This window comes from Buteo buteo, chromosome 4, assembly GCF_964188355.1.
Source record: "Buteo buteo chromosome 4, bButBut1.hap1.1, whole genome shotgun sequence".
Classification (NCBI taxonomy): Eukaryota; Metazoa; Chordata; class Aves; order Accipitriformes; family Accipitridae; genus Buteo; species Buteo buteo.
The window spans coordinates 48,171,495-48,194,633 of NC_134174.1; the positions used below are offsets into that span (position 1 = coordinate 48,171,495).

Consider the following 23,139-nt stretch of genomic DNA (forward strand, 5'->3'; position numbering starts at 1 on the left):
CGCAGAGGTGGCCTTATTGGCCGCTACGATCGGATGTTCAAAAGGCGGCTGGGCGGGGGAGCGGGGAAGCTGACATCAGTTAAAGTCGGATTCGGGCCGGGGACTTCCCCCTTCTCCGTTCGCTCCCCTCCAGCCGCCGCCAACGGGGCGGGGAGAGCAGGGACGCTCGCTCCCGCGGGAGGAAAATTCCCCCTCGCCGGGGTGAACGAACCCGCCTGAGGCGGCGGCGGCCGGGGGGCCGGGCTGCCGGTAGTACGTGTTATGCGGCGTGTCTCCCCGTGGGCCGCAAGGCTCTGGCGAGGGGCCCCGGCGGGAGTTAACCTGCAGTAACCCCGCGGCGCAGGGGCAGCCTCGGCGGGGCGCGCCGGCCCGGGCTGCGCGGGGGGGCGAGAGCCGCCGCGGGCCGCTCCCCACGGCGCGTCCGCAGCCGGGGCTCTTTCGTTCCCCGGGTCTGCCGCGGGGGAGGCGGCTGCGGGAACGGCGGCGCACGGCCTTCTCCCTCCCGGCGGGGCAGCGCGGGCGTCGTCACCAGCCCAGCCAGTTTTCACGTAACGTTTTTATTATGAACAAATAAAACTTCAGATCAGCACGACCGGATGTCCGCTGCCGTATTAGTAGAAAGTATTCCAAAAAGGTTTTTCTTCTCCTTTCCGGCACACAAAACAGAGATACTACTATGCAGAAACCCCCAAGCTGGGAAAAATTGTATCCTACTCACATTTCAACAGCGACAGAGCTTAGACGACGTGCAGATTCAACTTTCCAGTCCTTCCCTGAACACCCAACGCTTGGACAGCTGCTCCTCACGATACCAGCGGGGCTGGGAACGGTTTTGGAAAACCAACCAGTCCGCGCTTCTGCCAGCAGCGGTGCGCGTGCGGTGCGTACGCCTTCCTCCTCCGCGCTCGGCCGGTGGGCAGCGAGCCTCACCGCACCCCAGGGAGGCACGGCGTAACCCCCTGGTACAGACCGGGAACTGAGGCACGGAGAGCTTTTAAGTGACTGACTATGTCCCAAATCACGCAGCGCACGAGTAGCTGCAGTGGGAACACGTCCCAGGAGAAGGGCTGCTCTAGCCACGAGGTCCCACTGCTGCCTTCTCTGCTTCCACCTCTCACAGACTCGTTTAAGCTAAACATACGGATGACGCGCCCAGGATACAAACATGCCACCAAAAATATATATATATATATTTATAGGGGGGTGTGTGTGTATATATATATATGTATATCTCTACCTATATCACAAAGTTCTACTTGAAGTGTTGCATCTCTTCCTTAATCTAACCAAAATTCTAACTCCAATACATTCAAAATCACCTGCACCCACAGTTCCATGTAGGCAATTAAATAATTAAGAAACCCCTCGAATGTTCACTATTCAGGAAAAAAAAAAAAAAAAGAAAAAAATACGGCAAATAGCTGTCAATACTCCTATGTATATTAAAGAAAGATTTAAGGCACCCAGAGATATTTGCCAATCTACCTTTAAAGTGACTGGGCAAACACCAGGACTGTTTGGTTACTGCTCCTCAGCTCCCACGCTAATTCCAGATTCTGGACCCGAATCAGCACTTGACATTTGAAAGGAACCCTTGATGTCAAATCCTGCTTCTCTGCCGAGAGGATGCGAAATATGGCAGCATGTCACGGCATGCTTCTCTCCGGTAGGGTGTGTCACGTGACCCCTTAAGGGCAGCAGGAGCAAGGAAATCATTCTCCTCACCTTCTCCCCTTCCCACACCCCTTTCAAATTACTGGATGGAACAAATTCATCCTCTCTGGAGACTTCTGTGAATTCAGAGAGGTTCAGACTAGAGCAAAGTCAGCCCCCAATTACAGAGCTAACAGCGTTTCTCTTTTTTTTTGGAGGGCTTTTTCTATTTTCAAATGGCAGGATACAATTCTAGCCACAACTCCCTTTGCCCCAGCCAGCCCGCAGGCAGTCACGAGCCTCAGAGCACCAAGGATGCCACCTCCTGACGCTGGGAGCTGAAGGGCTCCCTGCGCCATTCCTCCCTGTTGTACCTCTCGGCTGGAGACCATGTCGCTCCCAGTGGCTCAAAACCTTGAAGGGTCCCATTGCTAAGCAATAGCAGGGCCATGGTGGTGGCGGGCAGGGGAAAGGAGAGGAGAAGGACTTCTTTTCTGAGTAACGAGCGTGCTCTTGTTAAGGAGAACATCACAGAGCTGTCCTGGCTCCTGGCGAGTTTCACAGCAGCAGGAAAAAGCAAAGCTGCAGAGACTTGCTCCCGTGAAGCTTGCCCGGCCGCTATCTGGCAAAGCTGAGGCGAGGAAGTTGGCATCCACTCTCTCTGCCCTCCCTGGCCTGCCTGAATAAGGCAGATGCTGCAAAGCCCGCTCCAGTACCACCTCGTTCCGGCCGCCTCTTGTGCGTTCCTCCAGCTCCGTTTGGTGCATTTAAGCAACAAAACCAAGACTATTGCTACAACTAATAATAATAATAAAAATTAATAATAATGGGGAGAGTTAAGGGGGAAAAAGAGCACATTCAGTCCAGTGAGGGGCTCGGGGCCATGATGCCCAGAACCTAGCCCACCACCTGAACTCAAGCTGCGGTCTCTGCAACTTGCAGGAAACAACACCCACAAGGACTTTTTTCCCCAGCACACCCTCCAGCTGCGTGCCCACGTCAGCTCGGTGATATAACTGACCTTTCCGCAGGCTCAGCCGCCCTCGCTGCCTGCCTCACCAGCGAAGAAGCAAGGTGGCGAGATGGCTCGCCAAGGGGGCTGGGAGGCAAGCTAAGGGACTAACGAGGAGCTGCTTTCGCCTCCCCCTTCCCACCCCCTCAGAGGAGCCGGGAATGACAAACCACCCTGGTGGACCCTGGGCAGGAAAGCCCAGAGGTGGCTCGCACTGGCAGCAGTGTCTCGCCTCGGAGGTCTCGACTCCCTCGAGCCCCCCCATGCCGCCTGGCCCCGCGTCGGTGTTTCTCAGGCACTTGCTAATCGACTGAGCGGAGCCCCCAAGGATGGAGAGACCTGCTCCCGCGGACACCCTCACCCCTCCCTATGCCTGTAGGCGCTCCCTTGCCCCATCCCTGCGCTCAGCGCAGGATGCGGATCCGCAGGGCGGGCACGGACACCAGGACATCTGCCTGCCCTCCCCACCGCTCCTCCAGCACACAAAGCAGCTGAGCTCAGCGATGGAGCTTTGGTTTACATCCTTCTCCCCCTCTCCGTTTTGGCAAAGGCCTGTTTCCTGGCAAAAATCTCAGTGGCGGCAGCGAACAAAACCACCCCAGGCTGGTGCCACCGCACGGCGGCCAGTGGCACACCCCTCTGTCTGTTCCCCTTCTCACTGTGGCTCTCCAAAGGGGCCACGGAGCCCAGAGCCAGGCTCTGCCCTCAGTCCCTGGTGGCGTGGGGCACAGCGGGCAGTGCAGAGAGGGAGGCTGTGACACCAGACGGAGGAGGTAATAAGGTCACCTAGGCTCCCCCTCCAGTGCCCGCTGCCGCCACCAGACCCCCCGCCCCAGCTTGGGAGAACACTTCCCAAGAGACATCTTGGAAAGAGACAACTCTTTCCGGTGGCAAGGGAAGGGGACGGGGCTGCTTTTCCCCTGCAGGGAGAGCAGTTTAGCCATGCCACGTCTGTCAGCAGCCCTTGAGAAAGGAAGAGGGACAGAGGAAGGAATTGGGGGGGGGGAAGGTGGTGGGGAGAGAGTCACTGACTCTGGCTCCACTCTTCAGCTGGCTGGTACAGGCTTCCCTTAACCCCATGGTACGTAGCCGGCTGCGATGAGCCGCCCTGGGCTGCTTCCTACCAGCTCCTCTGCCAGGGAGAGACCGGGACGATGTAAAGTGGGAGGCGTGGTAGAGGGGCTGGAGAGAATGAATGGAAAGGAGAAGGAGAGGAGGGAAAGGGGTGGCCTTGCATTATAAAGGCAGAGTCCTAGATCTTAAATACATCACGTAAAATACAGTGTGGGAGGGGGGTTAAAACTCATTATCATTACCTTAAGCAAACTGGTAGCATTATTCAGTAGTTAGTAAACAGAACATTAAACCTTTGTCCAGCGTGTTCAGAGGGGTGAGGAAAGGAGAAAGGGAGAAAAAAGGAGGAAGGAGAGGTGTGGATGTGTGTGTGAAGGGGAGCAGGAACTCAGCCACTCTTGTGACTCCCATCTCCAGTCCGCATTTTCCGAGCCAGGATGACCTCCTTCGAGACTTTCTTGCGATCGCTGGCCAGCCCCAGGAAGCACATGAGGTCGATGAAGGCTGTGGTTAAGTTGAAGCGCCAGCCAAACTCACTGGTGGAGTAGTCGTAGGGGAAGGTGTGGTGGTAGTTGTGGAAGCCTTCTCCTGAAAAACACGACCGGGGTGAGGCAGAGCTCCAGGTGATGGGCCCTCTACCTTGGCCCAAAGCACCACATTCCTGAAACAGGCTCTGGATTGAGTCCAGGCTTCTCTCTCCTCTCAGCCCAACTTCACCTCTCTGCAATCTACCCCACCTCATTTGGGCAGGTCCAGCATGCCCAGGCTGGCCCAAACGAGGCAATGACAGTCACAGAGGACCTATGGTGCTTTAGAGGAAAATGAGCATGTGGCAAGGAACCGAGAAAGGCCCGGGCTCACCGACTGCACCGAAACACCGGGGGAATCCTAACGGCTTTTCCTCTGCCACCACGAGAAACCTTCTAGTATTGGCTGAGCTACCAGCTAGACCTGCAGCAAGTCCCCAGCAAGCCAGGCCAATCAATACTCCTACACCACTGGCAGTCCTAATGCCAAATCCAACAGGCATTTCCATGTGGGAATAATGCAGACAGACATCTACTAAGCAATCTACCCCAGTCAGCCACCCTCTGCTCCGGACACTGTCAATGCTGGCTTCAGTGCTCACCCCTTCAATGACATCGCCTGGACTCCTGCTCCTACCCCGCTGAGTCTTTGCAGTTCAGATCCCTCCCTACTAATAATCCAGGAGCAGATCCTTCGGTGGTGGAAATCAGTGCAGCCCCAGTGATGTACAGTGATGCAAACCAGCTGAGGATTTGGGCTTGGGAGAACAGATCAGGGCAAATGCTGACCCTGGGATGTACTCTCCTAGGTCCCCAAAATTTCAGGAAAACACATGCGATGATCTGGCTTGTCTCATCCTCAAGTACCCCCAAAATCACCAGCTGCCCTGACAACATGTCCAAATGTGCTTCTGCTGGTTTTCAAGTTGACAAATCTAAGACAGAGAAGCAGAGCCTACAGCACACGTTTTTCAGTCTGGTGAACGGGGCAGAGAGACCTTCGAGCAGGGTAAATAAAATACGGCTGTTGAGATAAGGAGGTGCTAAGTATAGCAGAGTCCTTTCCAGCCTGGAGAGAGGCTGGTGGGAGCTGATAAGCCCACTGCCCTTATGTACTCACTGACCAGCCTGGGAAACACCCCTAGGTGCAGAGGCTGGAGGGGAAGAGTGCAGGGGCAAATAGGGACACCCGGATTCACAGAAATTCCTAGAAGCAGCTGCAGCCCCAAGGGGCAGTCCCCGCTCTACAGTCTACCCGCAGCAAAAGACACGGACGCTGAACGTACCTAGGGCCCCCAGGCTGACCAGGGGGTTCTCCCGTGGGTTGATGTGCTGATCGTATGGCCGGTTGCCAAACATGTGAGCAGCACTGTTCACTAGCCAAGCGGCATTGAGCGCTACGGCGTAGCGCAGGATGGCTGGAATGAAGAAGCTGATGATGATGGATTCGTCCCAGAAATACCAGGGCACTAGAGTGGGCAGGGTGAAGCACAGCAACACCACCGAGGGCTTGTAGTATCTGGAAAAGAAGGGACCAGAAGGAAAGTGCTCAGTGGCAGAGGCAGGACAGGAACGGGTGGTTCAGTCCTCCCTTTGGAGGATTCATGCTCGGCTATACAGGGAAAATCAAGTGCAGAAATACCTCACCCCTGAGCCCTGCATCTTTTGCCCTGGGTGTGCAGAAGCCATGCCTGGAGACTCCAAAGTCTTATCACCGGGCAGGAGACTCAAACTGAAGTCCTGCTCTCCCCGTCTCAATGTGCACAAAGCAATGTCCCCATCACCATGAGTCCAGACACCAGCTGCTGCTTTTAGCCTCATCTGCCATTTGCTTCTCAGCTATGCTGGTCCCCATAAAGGCAACCCCATGCTTGCAGAGTCCCACAGAAGGTCCCTTCTCCGGCTCTGGCCCAGCGCTGCAACTCTTCCTTGCAGACTTGGCCCTGCCTACCAATACATCCCATCAACAAGTGCAAGCGAGGGACACTTGCGCCATCAAACAGACCAGCATGTGGGGTCTCTCACACTAGAGCGAAGGGAGTAGAGGAAGCTGAACCACTCTGACGAGCCACAGGAAAAATCCCAGGCACAAAAAGGAGGGAAGCCATAAATCTTGCTTGGTTTGTGTGGGACAGAACTAGGGACCTCCTGAGTGAGGGTGGTTACTATATGGGGTCAGTCCCCCGTCCCTGCAACCCTGGTGACAGGCTCGCCGTCTCTGGGGATCAGTCCCAGTATAGCCCCAGACAGCTGAGAGATAGCCCATGCAAGAGGCAGCAGTGAATCAAGACTGTCCTTCCCAGTTACTGTCTCCCTGACGTCCCCATTTTCAACTCCTCTTTCACCACACTGTTTCCAGGAGGCTGTTGGGAGAGGGGTAGAGGCATGGCCTGGAAGGTATACCACAACATCGCCAAGGATGGCCCAGAGGCACCTGTGGGTGGGCTCTGGGCCAGCTAAAGCAGCAGCTGGGCTGTGGGCAGGCCGGCGTGGAAGTGCTTTGCGGTGGGAAGCTCAGCCTGCTGCTGGCAAGATGCTACAGGGTAGGCGGGCAAGGAAGGTGTGTGGGAGGGCTGGAGGTAGCACTAGCTCCTAAGTACTTCCTACAGAGCTCCTAAATACTTCCTATAGGAGAGGCACAGCTCATTTCTCACAGTTCATCCCACAGACCGAAGACTCTCATTCTCAAATGACGCCTTCAATCCCCTCACGCTCCATCAAAGGCGCTCGGGGTCCCTAGCCCATTTGCAGAGTCCCTGCTCTATCCCACATGGCTCTGTGCTGGGGCTGACCCCACCACTCACCTCCGCTGGAACATCACCACTTTGTCAGCCTTTATGTCGCTCAGGTCCAGCTTCTGGCCCTTCTCTATGACATCGGGGTGCTTGCGCACCAGTAGCCAGCCGATGTGGGAGAAGAAGAAGCCCCGCGTGGCATTGTGTGGGTCCGCGTCTGTCTCGGAGAACTTGTGATGGACGCGGTGGTCCCGGACCCACTCGTAGATGTCATTCTGCAAGGCAACAGGAGCGGAGACTTAGGGCCAGCGCTGGAGATATTCCCTTCAAATTAACAAAAGGGTCTAAAACATTTAGACACCTAAATACCATTGACGTGAACTCCTATCAGTCATTTTGTCTTTCATTAGGGCTTGGGGTTTTTGGCTTTTAAAACAAAGGTTAGGGTCGTCTTTGCTCAACCACTTCCAATTTTCTTTGAAATCTGCTTCTTTGGTGGGCTGCCCTTCCTCTTTGTTTTTAATTGGCTAACTTCAGGCTTTGGTTGGCACATCCTCTACAGCATCACAGGCTCTGACTGCTCAGCCTGTTCCCCCACCCCTGCAACAGCCAGCCCCCATTGGCCAGTCAGTGCCTCCTCCCTCACACGCTCCACTCTTGTCGGTCACTTGTCCCCATCCCTACATGGTGCCAGCGGGGATTGATCAACCTGCCCCTTCCCTTTGGCCTGACATTTTCCATGGGTCAACCTGCCTTGCTTTTCCTGGGATTGCCAAATCAGACCTGTTTAACTTGAGGGGCGAGGGGTTTTTTTAACTTCTTTTTTTTCCATTGGAAATCAGTTTTAAAATTGAGGCCCCTCTTTAGAAATAGAATAAACGCACCGTTTCAATGACAGTTATCAAAAAAAAATACGCCCCTTCAGCCCCATAACTGTTCCATTTAAGCTGCAAAATCAATAGTTTGGAAAACATCAAAGCTTTCATCATTTGTATTAAGAAATTATTGTTTTGGCCGGTTTTAAGGATAGATTTTAATGAGCCCGTGCTCATTCCTTTACACCACGATTTCGGTGTGCTTAAAGCCATTTATTACACCATCCTAGAAAACACGAAACGGAGATCCAAGCACGCCTCTATTGCCCGTATTACGCAAGAGGCTCCTTAATCTCCTAAGTACACAGGACTTTTCCTCAAAACACTTTGAAGGTAGGGAAGTGGCATAATCATCCCTGTTCCTTGCCTGGAAAGACCAAGTGACTTAGCCGCGCAGGGAACCTGTAGCAGAGACACAACTCCTCAAGTCCATCTCAAGTGCTGCAACCACTCCTCCTCCAATTGAGATAAAATGATTTACCTGCAGGCCACGCAATAAGGCAATGATAGACACGGGCCAGGATTCAACTCTCACTTGCTTCCAAACACTGGGAAGTGCTGCCTGCCTTCCAGCCAAATCCTGAGCACCTCCAAGTATCACCAGCCCTCACCGTTGTTAGCCAGAGCTCGGTCACTCAGTGTTCCCCCAGAAGAGGGTGGCCCCGCAGCCTTCCCTATCCAGTAAGCAGAGAAACACAACCGGTACCCATGCTGGAAATGTTTCACCTGTGACCCAAAGCCTCTTGCACATTCCAGACCCTACACAGCATCACGTAACATGAGAGGGCCCAGCCTGAAAGCTGTCAGACAGCTTGGCCTTCCCCATCTGGGGAGGCTTTCCCCATCTCCTTGGAAATCCTTCTGCTAGAGGCAGAAGGCACAAATTTGGCAAGAGACCAGGTACCGCAGCTGGAGCTTGGTACCACCTCGTCCACCTCACCCTGTGCACAAACACAAATCAAGGGTCTCAAAGCTGAAAAGTCAGTAACTTGACCCAAACTTCAGCACATTATCTTTTCCACAGATCTTATTTTGGGACCACCTCTAACTGCAGCTCTGTCTGAAAATCATGGCTTTCTGAGACCAGCAAGCAAAGCCTAGGAGAATGCCTCCTTCCCTGGGAGTTTCCAGCTACAGGCTATAACCAGGAGAGCTTCTGCTGTGCTGCAGCTGCCTGGTCTTGCAGGTGGAGGAGCCGACTAGGTGCAGAATTCCCAACTTTTCTGAAATCACAAGCCACAGGTCTCTGAGCAGCCAACAGGCATTTTCTGGAGGACCTCAGATAAGATAATCTATAGTCTTCTCTGGCCTTCAAAGTCACCGGTCTCCCCTTAGAGCTGCTGCTACTAAGAGGAATGAGATAAATTGAAAATAAACCTTCTCTTGATCTCATTGAAAGTAACTATTTAAAAAAAAAAAAAATCCATGGGGAATGGTACTGAATTTTCAGTAAAACTTTGGATTAGTTCCTATTGAAGCTGAAATATCTGTCTGTCTCTCATCTTTGTCTATTCCTATCCCCTACAGCAATAGCTCAGCAAATTCTTTCCCCCTCTGCCCTATAACCCTGTGAAAGATGGCCTTTGTATGGGACTAGCCAATACACAGCAACCCATCCCATTCCCTTGCTGAGTGCTGGACCAGGAATCAGCAGCTTGGTCCTTCCTCTTCCTCACGAGAGACTCTGGTGGTTTGGTACTGAGAGAGAATAGGAAAGTCAGTGGTGTTTTAGGAAGTTTTTCAAGGCTGAAACAACCCATCCCCACCCTGTTCTGATTAAATGTCAATGAAGTGCTATCCTCTATGGCTACACAGGGGAGAAAGGAAGATAATGTCTCTAAAATACCTGGTCCACTTGGGCTTTACCCTTCCCCCATACCTCAGCTGGAGAATTACTTAGGGGCACAGCACTGAGACTTTTCTGTTCACCTCCTTGCAGCAGAAAGTGCTGCACCCTGCCACCCTCCCAAGTACTTTCTACACACGAGCAAGCCTGTATGAAGTCCCTTCAAGTACATACAGTTGGAGGACAGAGTCCCGTGAGAGCTGCCTCACAGCAGCAAACCCAAGAGACCCCCAGGATTTTTCTCTGCCATGCCAGTCTGGGGTTTCACTCTGACTTCTTCTGAAGGGCCATCTCTGCTACTTTCTACAGTCCCTAAGGACTTCCCAGTTTGTTTCCTTTGTGGACTGTGAAGTGCTCTCCTGAGTGTTTAGGCAATATCATGAGGTGCTCATCAGCTGCCTGCAGTCACTTGCGCCACTCTGAATGGGCCCAACCCTTCTCTCCTTGAAACATCACTGACCTGTGATGACTCTCTGGAAGCCAGTGGTGTGATTTGTAACAGGGTTATTCCTAAATATCACTCTTCTGAACCAGAGAAGCATCGCCCTAACTGCATCATCTCAACAAGTTCTTGGTCCTTCTGCAGCAGCAAATTCCACAGCCTGGCTCCCTGGGCTGTGCCGATATCTCCCCTCTTATCAGCCACGCAGCAAGAGGAGGGTGAGGCAACACCAGCAGAGCACTTAGTACTTCCACACCTCTTTCACAGGACCTGGAGCAAGCACAGGGTGACCACACCTCGAGGGAAGGGTACGTTCCTGCTTTGGAGAGCTTTCCTACCCCTGGTCTTGGCCAACAGTCCCCTCCCCACCCGGCTTGCCTCAGTGTCACCCTCTGATGGGACAAGGTGAAGACAGTGAGATGGACTCTAGCACCACAGCGTCACATGGTAAGGGCAGGTTGTTTCCTAACAAGAGGTAGTAGGAGAAAGGAACCTCTCCGCCAGCCTGTGCCCCACATCTGAGACAGGGTTTCAGGGGAGCACTTCCTTCTGAGACCAGCAGCACGCTGAGGAGGTGCTTACCTGGAAGGCCATAGAGTTTGCAATAGTCAAGAAGATCCGCAGGGGCAGCGTGGCTTTGTAGGACCGATGGCTCCAGAGGCGGTGAGATCCAGCTGTGATCCCCAGAGCGCTCACCACGAAACACAGAACGGCTGGACAGGAAAAACAAAAGTGTTGGAGCAGTTAGAGCAAGTCAGCCTGCAGCAAAGTCTCAGGCAGAGCGACACGCAGGCAGGCCTTCCCCCAAAGCTCTATAAGCAAGAGAGGAACCCACGGAAAGCACAGACTGGGGCAACAAAAATCAATGTGAGAGTGCCCAAGCTACAACAGGCTTCCTAAGCAACATGGGGCAAATCACTTCAGCTCTTCATCTCTGACAAGGGAGGAGGCTCCCCCTTACAAGAGTTGTCACAAGGGTTGGTTCTTCAGCATAATAGTGCCATCTGTCATGGTGCAGGGTTATCAAAATTGTATGAAGCGACCGCTTCCATATAGCCCTGTGGTAACAGCTCTGCAGTCCACCAGGGAACAGCTTTCCCTTTTCCTCCCACCCCAAAAAATCAAGGGTCTTGCTTTCCTATCTCACCACTCCTCACTAAATCTCTTTTGCATTCTTTCCACCTAGAAGAGGCAGATGATCTTATAGTTCTTCAGGGGGACAGCTCAAGCCCAGGGTTAAGCTTCCCTTCTGCTCCCTTTCTAAGCAGAAGCTGGCTAGAAGAAGATCTAACCTACCATCCCACTGAAGCCTGGGCTTCACCTTCAACTCCACCACTGACTTAAAATGTGCCCAGAGGCTCCTGTTCCCAGGGTCTTTTTGATCCCCCCTCTGCTCAGCTCCTGCACCATTTACGGAAGGGAATTCCAAGGCCAACAACTCATTGCAAGTCGTGCCCAGGGCAGAGGCAGGCGTTGCTGGGCCCAGCTGAGCTTCGAGGCTGCTTTGTGCGTTCCCTCTCCATGCAGGTCAGAAGGAATTCCTTGCCCCTCTGGCAGCTAGTAAAAACCCACGTCCCTCTCCCTCTGGATCGCGCGTTTATGTCTGCCCTGGGCTGTGTGTTCCCACGTGTCCTCCTGGGACCTCTGGAATTTAGCCTGGCTTCCAGCATCTGGTCTTAGAACTCAAATGGAGAAAAGACCCCCATAGGGTCATAGCAGCATTACACTAGGAAGCTGGGGAGAAGAAGAAAATTGCATCTGAAAATCAACTCTTTCTCTAGGAAGGAAGGGTCAGGAAGTTTGGCACTAAGACGGAGGGCGTTCAACAGTTGGTTTGCCCTGCAAGTTCAGGCACCGAGAGGAAGGGTGCACATCTGCGCATAGGTCAACTGATCCACCTTCAGCCCCCTCGGGGAAGGGATGCCTTCTTACCAGTCCCCCAGGGGAAACTCTTGCTTTGTTATAAATTTGCAGATTTCAGCCAACTGGATCAATCATGAAAACAGCTCCTTATTCTTACACGTAAACCCCTGGATAGGAATCACTGGTATGCTTGACAATACCATTCAGTCCAGCCAAATGGCTCTAATCAAGCTTATCTTGAACCCAGAAAATAGACACTCTGCCAGAAACTTGTCTGGAATCAGAGATCTGAGACATGCGCAAGGCACCACGGCCCTGTTCTTTCATTCAGAATAATCCAGGCTTTATTTCCTATCGTCTCTTGCTCTCTCTTCCTTCTGTCACCTCCTTTTTGTTTTTCTGCATTCCAAACCTAATCTCTTATCCGCTAAAAGCTGGTCTCGGCTGATTTAACACCCTCTTCTGGCCCCTTAAACTTGCACGAACCCTCCTCACTCCCATACCGCTGTATAACAGCGACCATCCCTGTCCGCTGATCTGACCGTGACTTCCCATCTTCATCTTCTCCCTTGGCTTCCCTGCCTGCTGCCGAACGCAGTGCAAGCCTCAGACCAGCACACCTCTGCCTCGTGTCGCCCAGCACCTCTGCGGTCTCTCAGAGGAGCCAAGCAGTCACTGGTCATAGCTGATTTATAGGGCACGAAGAGGGATGAAAATGCATGCAAATGCAGCAGGATCCGGCCTTTGGAAGAGACAATGGAGCTAAGCAAAGCTCGCAAAGCTGGCCAAGCCCGGAAGGGAGAGGGGAGAGATGCTGGAGCAGGGCGTTTCGTTCAGGTCTCCCTTTGGCCTTACTGACAGGAAAGTACTCATGCTGGACACCCTGAAGGTCTCACCCAGCCCCACAACGCTGACTTGAAAGTTATGAAGCAGCTCATGAGCGGTTCCCCGTTGGTTTTAGATTTTAAGACGCATTTTAAATCAGTCGCTATCCCCACAGATTCATACACAAGAGCAAACCTTGAAAAAGCACCTAACTGATTCACAGAACCTCTCTGGCCTCAGACACCGCAAAAACAAAGAAACCAGCTCCCGGATGTTTCAGACATCTCCTACTAGCGGCAGAAGTGTGACTCACCACTATTCTCCCTTGAATGTAAGCTGCTATACCCTGCAAACCATGTTTCATAAAACCTCTGGGCAACTTTATAACTACGGTCCACGCCTCAGTAGCTGAGGTAGATTTCCGAGGGTGACAAACAGCTTATGGCAGAGCTGAGAGCAGCATCCAGGAGTCTGGATTTAACCTCCAACCTATACAGACTCTACAAAAAACACTGGACAGGGAGTCCATGATAAGCAACAGAATCCAGCGGGTTCATCCCTGCAAACAGGTACAATGATGATCATTGCATAGTCAGGGCATCAGCATCTCGGAAGAAGAAAAGCTCCTCCGAGATCATCCACTAGGAATGAAATTGGAAAGAGAGCAGAGAAGGTGAAATAAAGTAGCACAGACTTGCACGGCTGCCTGTGATGCTGCCCCAAACTGAAGGACTGAGGGACTCCATCAGCTGACGTTTCAAAGTCATCTTCCACCATGCTTTGAAGTATCTGAGATCCAAAAGATTGTCAACTCATAGGTGATGTTCCCAATGACCCATTCAACTGGAATACAAAGAATTATGACCACTGGCAGCAATATGTACTCAGTGCTCCAAAATTAAACCGAAAACATTCCAGATTCAGTCACGTCTATATGACTCACTAGCCTTTACCTCTTCAGGGCCCAGATTCAGACCTCAAGTTATGATGGGAAGCCAGGAATGTGCTAAAGGCATTGTCACCTGCAGTCAACACCACGGATGTTTACATGAAGAGGTGTCCCTGCTCCAGCAGGTGTCCTTGGGCTTCTGCTCAGTGCAAGGGAAAACTACAGCTTTAGACTGTTCCCTCCTTACCTCCCAGTCCCTGCGAGGCAGGTGAGTCCTGCTAGTCTCAGAAGAAAGATACCAAGAGCAAGGAAACACGTGCAGGCTGCCTAAGGGGAACGGCGTTTAGGAGGAGCAAGAGGAGCTACTGCTTGCTAAAACCTAACTTGCCCATCTGGCAAAATCAGAACTTCCCCTCCACGCTTGGAGGAAAAGCGCACCCTCTGCTAGTTAAGCCTGGAGAGGACCCTAAGTGGAGAGGTGTTGCCAGCAGTAGTCTTGATGGGAAAGTAACAAAAAAGGTACGTAAACGTTTTGCTGAACACATCCCTGCGGGTAGTACTGGCTGAGATTTTCAGGCTGTCAGAATTGCCTAAATTATCCAGCAAGATTCTCCTTGGTCCAAAGATGATGCAGCAGCAATATCAACCCATGTTTCTGGCACCACTGGAAGCGCAGGGAACTGAGGTGTTGTCAGAGCACCGTGTCGAGACAAACTGTCACTGTTTTATAGACATTATTGGCCAGGCCAAGAGGGGGTTAACACAAACGCTGTCAGTCTGCTGTACCAGAGGGCCAGGAAGACAACCTGCAAATCATGTTTCCAGGGAGGCTCAGAACAGCCAGAGAAGAAACTGTCAATCACCTTTGCATCCTGACCTCCCAGACTCAGTCTCTGTACCGTTTGGCGAATGACACGAGATCTGCCCGTGATCCCTGAAAAGACTGCGCAAGACTTCGTCAAGTGCAGTGGGGAAGACAGTAAATAAAAGGGGAGCTGCCTAGAAAGCCAGTGCTGGAAGGGCTCAGAGAGCCCTCATTATGGTGAGCTCTCACCTGATCAACAACCCCAGCTTGTTCTGGGAAGCTCTGCACCAGAAAGAGATCAGGGGATACAATGCACACAGCAACGCGGAACAGCAAACAACGATGAAGGCAGGGCTGGAGAGCTTGAGAGACAAAGAGGAATTAGCACACAGAGAAATGAAAACAAGAGGACACAGTCACCAACATAACTGGTTTCAGAGGGACAGGAACTTCAAGGAGACGGTGGCCTGGATGAAGAGGCTGTAAGCAGGGGATTGCTCCTTATAATAAAATACAGAAGGTAGATCGGCTACCAGGCACCGCAGCTGCCTGTAACATCACAGCACAGAACATCTGGGGCCATGTTAATTTTATATTACATGTACACAGCCTAAGGAAGGAATGATCTGAAAAGACAAACCAAGAAAGAAGCAAAAACCCCAGCAGCTCCAGAACTACCACTGGGAAAGCTGCTCTGCCCTGAGCCCATGGTGTATTGCCAGGAGCAACGTTAAGTCTCTGCTGCTCTGTCCTTGTGTGTAAAATGGGAACCATAGTCCTCTCCTTGCTACCAGGGCGTGCCGGGAAAATAACAGCAAGTCACTGAGATGACAGCCACAGATGCTTGTACGTGCTAAAGAAAGGTACGAACTGAGAAAAGGGCAATGCAAGAAGGAGCAAGGAGCCTTGCTGAGAAGCCAGGCCTGTGGAGGACCAAAGCATCCCGGCTCCGGTCAGTACTGGAGGAGAACAGACCACAGGGGAAAGCTCTGACCTGGCTGCTGGGTGCAGGGAAGGGTGGTCCTTTCCCAGAACAAGAGCCAGGGATGCAGGGCAGGGAGCTCTGTGGAGCTACTCCAGCTTTGGTAAGGCAGGATGGATTTTCAGCCAGTCCAGAACAGTGCAGTTCCCCCAAACTCCAAGTCCTTCTCCCATTCCCAGAGCATCTGTCACTCCAGAAGCCACCAAGGAATCCTGCAGTGCCTCACAGTGGCAGGAGAGCAACTGGCACTTCACATCAGAGTCGACTGAGTGAGGAGAGCAGGAGGGACTGGCATCAGGCAAAAAGCAAGGCAGATTCCCACAAAATGCCATGGGATGCCACACAGACATCCCGAACAGGCACGCGGTTGCAAAGACACTGCCTCAGAGACCATCTGGGGGTAAGGTGGGGCTTAGCAGAATGCAAAGCAGCATGAACCTTCCGCATCAAGATGCTCGAGCCCACTTAAGTATCTCGGGGGAGCTCAAGGGAGAAGGGTTGGATGGACGTGGAAACCGCGGTGCATCTCAGCAGCTTGAAATGAAACCAGTAAACCCAACTCACCTTTTCCCTCCTCCCTCCCGCAGTGCTCTGAGGATATTTGGCTGGGGTTGGAGGACCCAGGCTGTCAGCTCAGTGAGAGAAGCCAGCAGCCCCTGCCTAGCCTCCAGCTGAGAGCCTGGGGATGGGACAGACAGAGCAGGACCAAGAGCCCTGAAACGTTCCTCCAAGGTCGTGCTCGGGCCGCGTGTTCTGCCCAACCCTGCCACCCCGGGAAAAAACGCAGCCTGTCAGGTTTTCACAAGGGAAAGGCCCAGCAAAGTCTTCTTTCACCATGCCCCCCCCCCGAAAGGCCATGCTAGCTGCACAGGGAACGTGTCAGTGCCTCTGCTTCTGCAGATGCTGTAGCCAGCCTCTGACCGAGTCCTGTGGCCTCCAGTGATGCCCACCCCCCAGGCCTCTGCCTGTGAGAGGCAGAGATGGTCCAGGAGGAAAAGAATCAGTCTGGCCATGCAGGGAGCCATCTCTTTCCCGGTCCAGCTGTGATGCTTGTTGCTCACAGCCATCGGGAGGACAGACTTTGAGAGCGTGACGGACCAGGTGGATCGCTCCAGGGCCTGTCCGCAGCTGGGCTGGCCCGGTTGCTGCTCCCGGCTGAGCACTTTGCAGGAGCACCGCTGAAACCAAAAGCCATGCCAGCAGGTCTCAAATTAGACTGTCGCTTTTCGTTTCAGGATGCTCTGTTTCACAGGAAGGCAGGGGCTGGATGCAATCTCTCAGCCTCCCCACTGGGAGCCGGTTGGCTTCTTGACTTCTCCAGGGGTCCACACAAAGGCTCGTGGAAAGCGAGGCTCCCCTGCAGCTTGGGCCCCCCTGCAGCTTGGGCCCCGGGCCCAGCTGCCTTTCAAGCAGTCAAAGGAGAAGTTTGGTTCCTACCCAGGGCAAGGTCTCTGAGAAAGGGGAGCTTCGCCTAGCTACCTTCTGCGGGGTTGTGCTTTCCACTGGAATTTGCTGCCTGGAGAGCCGCTTATTTATTTTTTGAAAGTTGTCAGGCTTAGTTCCGGGATGAGGGGGGCTAATCTGTGCTTTTGTAAGAATGATAAAAGACCTGAGCTTCAGACTTAACTCTTGACTTTTATCTTCAGCACAACTGTATTTTGTCTCCTTCCCCTCACACACACGTGGAGGCTCTGTGGGATTTACCCTCCCTCGGTAAAGACAGGAACGGTTCTTGCCTTTGGGCAGCAGCCTCATGCCAAATCATGCCCTGTACCTTGCCTCCCCAGCCACCCCTTCAAGTGCTCTTGCTAGCATCTTTCTTCCTAAGCTTCTGGGACTGTCACAGTATTCCATCACACATTTTCTCTGCTTCACCCCAGAAGTGGCTGCACATTCAGGTGTGGGCTACTTCCAAGCCTAATTCCTGTGAATTGAGTTCATTCTTTAAGCAACCAAGCAGTTCCCTGCCAAATCCTTCCCTCTCATGCATGACCTTACAAGAGATACTAGCAAGCCCTCCCACAGCTTGCTCCAAAGCTGGCCGAGCAGCTGCTTCTAACAGAAGACCTCCACTTCCTTCTTTCTCCTCCCCGAGTCTGTGGGCCTGGAGGAAAGAAAAATACTACCCAACAGATCTGGGGGTTGCAGATGCCAAGAAACAAATGGAGGAACGTGCTTACCCCATGCCAACGTCTGGATCTTTGCAGAAGGTATCAGCATCAGCCCGAATATGGCCCCTAGATGCAGCAGGCTCATGAGGATGATATTCCTCCAGACGTATCGCAAGGGGGGCTTGGGGCCCTCTTTCTCCCGGTAGGTCTCATCAAAGAGATCATCCACCATGCCCCGGTCTCCTGCCGAGTCCTCATGATTGAGTAAGTTCTTCTCCATGACGGCATTCCCGTTCCTGGTCACCCGGGAGGTGATGGTGCCGACAGTGGTGGTGCTGGGAGCGGAGGAGAACTCCTTGGAGAGGCAGCAACGGACATTTTCAAGAAAGGAAAAAGGGAAAACAAAACAAGAAGTTGGTGGTTACCAATGCAGGGCATAGAAACACAAGCAGCTAGGCTGGCAGTACCAAGACTCACAGCCTGCAGTTTCCCTGGCAGGCTCCGTTCTTTCGGCTGAGCCCTTGGCACCAAGAAGAGCCTGCTCTGGCCCCACAGGCATGGCCTGAGAGGGCGGGGGCCTGATCTTCCTGGGGAGAGGAGGCGAATGGCGGGCAGGGTGCAGAAAGTAAAGAAAAAGACTTGAAAGCCAGTCTTTTTTCCACTAGTGGCTTTGGTGAGATCATTCGCAGGCTGCAAGGATTGTCGTTTTCCTTCAGTTTTATTAGTGGGCGTTTTTAGGTCGGCTTGTGGTCTGGGCTTGTGCATAAGCAGACAACAGTAAAGGAAATCTCGTGAATGAACAAAGAGGTGGGAGAGAAATATGGTCTGAAACACGGTTTTATTTTAAATCATCGGGCTGCTCGTGACACCCTGCCTCTTTGTGTCACCCCACCAGGGATCACCGGGAGAACGTCAGGAAGGTCCATCCACGGGGGGATTCCTCTGGGGTGCCTCCTTATCTCCTCCTGCCTCACCTTCCAGGCTGGGACGTGGCAAGACTGACACGCCTGGGGATCAGCGGACAGAAGCAGTCAAGCGATGTGCTTCCAGTTGGACCTACAGCTCCTACCCCATGCCTGCTGCTAAGGCTTTCATCCCTCTCCCGCTTTCCACTCACAGGCAAACTGAGGCACGGGAAGACAAACCTCTGAGCCGAGGCCACCAGCACACAGAGAGGAAGTTTTAAGCGGCAAGTTGGCTCAGCCTGGCTCCCGGCTCCCTCCCGTAAACGTGAGACAACGTTCCCTCTGCACACGCTTGTTTGCCCTGGCTGAGTGACAGCCTGCCCGATCAGGCATGCATGACGAAAGGAGCAGGCAGGACTGACCCTAATGAGACAGGTCATTGAACCCTGAATCACCAATTTCCATCTCCATCATGACAGCCGCGTGCTTGCTGGTGCTCGCAGCCCTTTGTCAGGCCCGAGCCCAAGCGCCCGACGGGGCTCGACCCCGGGGCTGCCAAGCATCTGGGATGCCAGCGGTGGGAGGGCATGCCGCCCTCATCCCCTCACCTCCGGGGAACCTGCCCGAAGGGCACGTCCCTCCGCTGTCCGCACCGCTGCCTCCACGCGCGACGGGACACTAAAGGTCGGTCAGCAGGAACGGGAGAGCTGGGACCGTGGGAGGGAGAGAGGCCAAGCCGGGAGAGCTCCTTTCCCAATAGAAATCTCTCCTGAATGAACAGCAGATCGCCACCCAGGCGCCGGGGATTCGTCAGAGACCACCGTCCTGCCATGGCCTAGTTTTCTGAGGGAGGCATTAAAATCAGGCCAGGCAGCTTACGTGGCCACCCCAACTCCTCCCTTTCCCAGGGGTAGAAACTAGAGGGTTACAGACATACCTTCCTACGGGGAGGAGCTGACAAAGCTGACAGATGCCCCCCCAAGTTTGGGAAGCAAAATGATATCTACAGAGGGAGCCCTCCAAGTTTTTCCTTCTGTAATCAATCAAAGGTTAGAGAGGAAAAAAACTGGACATGAAGTATCCTGCTGCTTTCTCTGAACCCAGGCAGCTGCTGAGCTCGGGACGGGCTCCCTCTGCATCCCGGCTATGGGCTGTCTCTGCCTAACTTTCCTAACTAATGTTTTGAGGGTATGATACGCTGAGCTGCTGGAGAATTTAGAGGCAATCCCCCTCAAAAAACGCTGTGAGAAATGTCTTCTAATCCAGAGATTAGGCAAGGAAGAGTCCTGCCCATTTCAAAGCGTCAGATATTCTCATCTGGCATTTTGGCAGGAAGGCACAATTTTCCTCCTGGGCTGGAAGACAATCTACCAAAAAGACCTAAGACTTGTCTATGCAAGAAAAAGTCCCAACAGAGATCTGGTGGTATAATTAGACGGGTAACGCTCCCCATATGGACATGCTGCTTCCAGAGTAAGAACGTGGGGTTGGAGTTGCATTTTTCTCCTCCGCGATAGCTTATGTCACTGTCAGCGTTACACAGGGGCAGACGAGGAGGAGGGAGAGTGCAGAGAAGACAGCAGAGAGAGAAAAACCTTTTCTTCCAGCGTCGTAGTAGCCACACGAGGAATTTTACCAGCATACTTATGCTGCTGGAATTATACTGAGGTAATCGAACTGGTCATTTCTCACGTGTAAACTAACCTGAAATCAAAAGGGCTATAAAGCAGCCGTGAAACACAGCTCCACCGTTACAGGCTTGCTGGGGGGGGGAGCACGGGGGCAAGAGGGAGGGAGAGCGGGCAGCTATTTAGCTGGAGACCGGAGAAACGAGGAGGAGAGAAAGAGGATTTTTACCTCCTTATGGCCACAGTGGCTGGCTCCTACTGAGGAAAATGGGATGGGGATTGATCTGGGGTCTAGAACTGAGAGGGGGAGGAGGCCAGCTAAAACACTTCCATGAGCTCTCCCTCATTTCTGAATGACTTTGCAGCTCGCATCTGCACAACAGATGTGTTCCCCCCATCTCCAGCCCCCACCACACACCCTACCAGCACTGAACACGCCATAGGTGATCCTGGCACCCAGCCAGCTTATACAACCAACTGCAGCTCAAAGGCTCCCATGCTGGTTCAGCTTAGGGGCCCCAGGGCACTGCATCTCCGGTCCAGTATATTTGAATATGCCCAACATGACCCAGGGACAGGATTCTTCCCAGCCTCCAGGATACGCCCCAAAATACACGCCGAGACCATGAAACACGGTCTCAGCGCGCTGCCCTTGGCGTCCGTTGCGGGTGGGGAGAGGAGTAAAGTTCCTTACATCGCAGCATCCCTGGAAGGTCACAGCACTGGCACGAAAGGACTGGGGGAGACCCCCCGCCTGCTGGCGCCAGGCAAGACAGCGGGGCTGTGGTTTACCTCCACTCCCCAGCATAGGCAGGAGGGGGAAGGATGAGAAGGCGAGAGCAGGAATACTAGACTCGGCCCCTGCTTCCCCTCAGGCAAAGGGTGGCTGCCAGGAGGGGCAAAAATAAAAAATGAAATCTCTAAAGATCCAACAGCTCTATGCATCTTCTTGGTGCCGGGTTGTTATTCAGACCTTCTTATGCCAAAAATGGGCAGTCTCCCCATTGAACGTTTGCCTGGCTCAGGCAAGGCAGACACAGTCATTCATTTCATCCGGGCAGCTGGCCGCTTTCACCTCGTGTCTGTCCTAGAGACGCTACCTGCTGCAACATTTGCCTTAAAAATGCTGTAAGTCAAAGCCCTTTCTTATAAAAGAAAAAAAAATATTAAGAAAATTAAAAAAAAAAATCACAGCCTGAGCACTACCAAAAACCCCACGGCCTCTTGGCACAAAGGACCTTCCTGAACAGCCTTCACCAGCACGCTTTTAAGACAAATGCTCAGTCTATCCGAGGGCATAGGCTCCACGGGGCGATAATCCCAGCGGCGGCGATCCCCGCTTCGTTCACGGGCTCCCCATGAGGCTTGGGTGATGTCTTAAGCTAGCACCGCATGACTTAGCCTCACGACTGAGAAGTCGCACGCACACACACAAGTGTGCATACGTGTGTGTGCGCGTGCACGGACACGCGTGGATGCCCACCCCCCCCGCCAGGACAGCAGCAGCGCACCACTCACTGCCGGAGCTGCGGAGATGAAGGAGGACGGGGCGAGGGGAAGCCAAAGCACCCGCAGCCCCGGGCCTGCCGGCAGCCCCCCGCTTACCTCCTCCTGCAGCAAGTGCGCAGGCATGGGGCGGCCCTGTCTCTGCTCCTCGGCGGCGGTACGCGGGCGCGCAGGTCCGCGGCGGCGGCGAGAGGAGGAGGCGGAGGCGGCGGCTGGCTCTTGTCGGCCCCTCGCCTTGCGAGCTGTGCGGCTCGGGGAGGCGGGCGCGGAGGTATTTAAGCGGGGCTGCTTGCTCGGCGGCTGGCGGGGCTGGGCTCTCCGCGCCCCGGCCTCCCGGTGACCCCCTGCCCGCGGGTGAGATGCGCGGGGTCAGCGCGGCTGGCGGCGAGTCGCGGCGGGGGCCCGGCTCTCGGCGTGCCCGCGAGGGGAGGCGGGGCGGGGCGGGGCGGGCCGGGGGGGCGGGAGGAAGGATGCTGAGGAAGAGGAGGGTGAGGAGGGCCAGGCTCTCGCATGATGCCTGGCTGCCTTTTTTTTTTCTCTCTCTTTCTTTCTTTTTTTTTCCTTTCCTTTTTTTTCCCTCCCCCTCGCCAGCCGATTGGCTGCGGGAAATTTGGTGCCACCTCGGCCTGCCTTCGCTCATTGGCTGCCCGCAATCTGCTGTTCGCTCCCCGCGGCGCGCACCCTGCGCGCCCGCCGCTGCCTGCGCGCACGCTGGGCTCCGCGCAGGGCGCGGGGAGCGCGGAGCGGCCGGCGGCCTGCGCGGGGGGGTGCTGCCGGCCCTCGGCACCCCCCCTTCCAACGACGGGGGGGTGGGGGGGCTGCCCCTCGTGAAATAAGAGGCGCCCGAGGGCCGTCGGGGAGCGGCGGTGGAACCCCGCGCCCCTTCCCCAGCTGGGTGCGGCGTGCGGCGGGGGAGGAGGGGGCTTCAGTGTAAAACGCCTGCTCGTCTGTATGGGGAGCGTGAGATACACGTACATGTATATGTATGTATAAATCATACACCTCTGTAAAGAAAAGCACGCCCGCAACTGTGTATCCGGATAAGCCTGAATATCTGTGTAGGTGTTTATCTCGATAGGCAAAACCAGTCTGGAAAATGTTGGCTGTAACGTTTTAAAGAGAGTCCTGGCCGTTTTCCCCCAGAAAACAGTCCCTTTTGGCGGAGGGCGGCAGGAAAAAGGAGCAGCTCGGTTTGCTATCAGCTATTTTCCGTAACAGCCTCCTCGCTAGCCAGTAATGCCAGCAATGCCAGCAATAGGAAAATCCAAGCTCTATCCCGAGGAGACCTTCACCGTCAAAAGTGAAAAAGAGTGCCCTTACAAATAAAACCTTGCTGGTGGCAGAGCCCGGAGGCAGCTCTCCTAACCCCACCGTGTGGCCACCGTGCCAGGCACTCTCAGCCGTTTCGCACCAAGGTTGGGGTGCCCCAGCGCCATCACCCTGGCCAGGACCTGTTTCCGC

The 23,139-nt window shown here is 53.9% G+C and overlaps 1 protein-coding gene across 1 annotated transcript; it reads right to left on the reverse strand.

Moving 5' to 3' along the window:
• Positions 1-541: 541 nt before the first annotated feature.
• On the reverse strand, positions 542-22,542 carry LOC142030186 (acyl-CoA desaturase-like). The gene is made up of 6 exons (XM_075025935.1): positions 21,778-22,542; positions 17,709-17,994; positions 10,747-10,877; positions 7,071-7,276; positions 5,553-5,785; positions 542-4,327 (listed from the first exon to the last, which is right to left on the reverse strand). The coding sequence occupies exons 1-6, from the start codon at positions 21,802-21,804 to the stop codon at positions 4,128-4,130; spliced, it is 1,083 nt and encodes a 360-aa protein (XP_074882036.1). The 5' UTR covers positions 21,805-22,542; the 3' UTR covers positions 542-4,127.
• Positions 22,543-23,139: the final 597 nt, after the last annotated feature.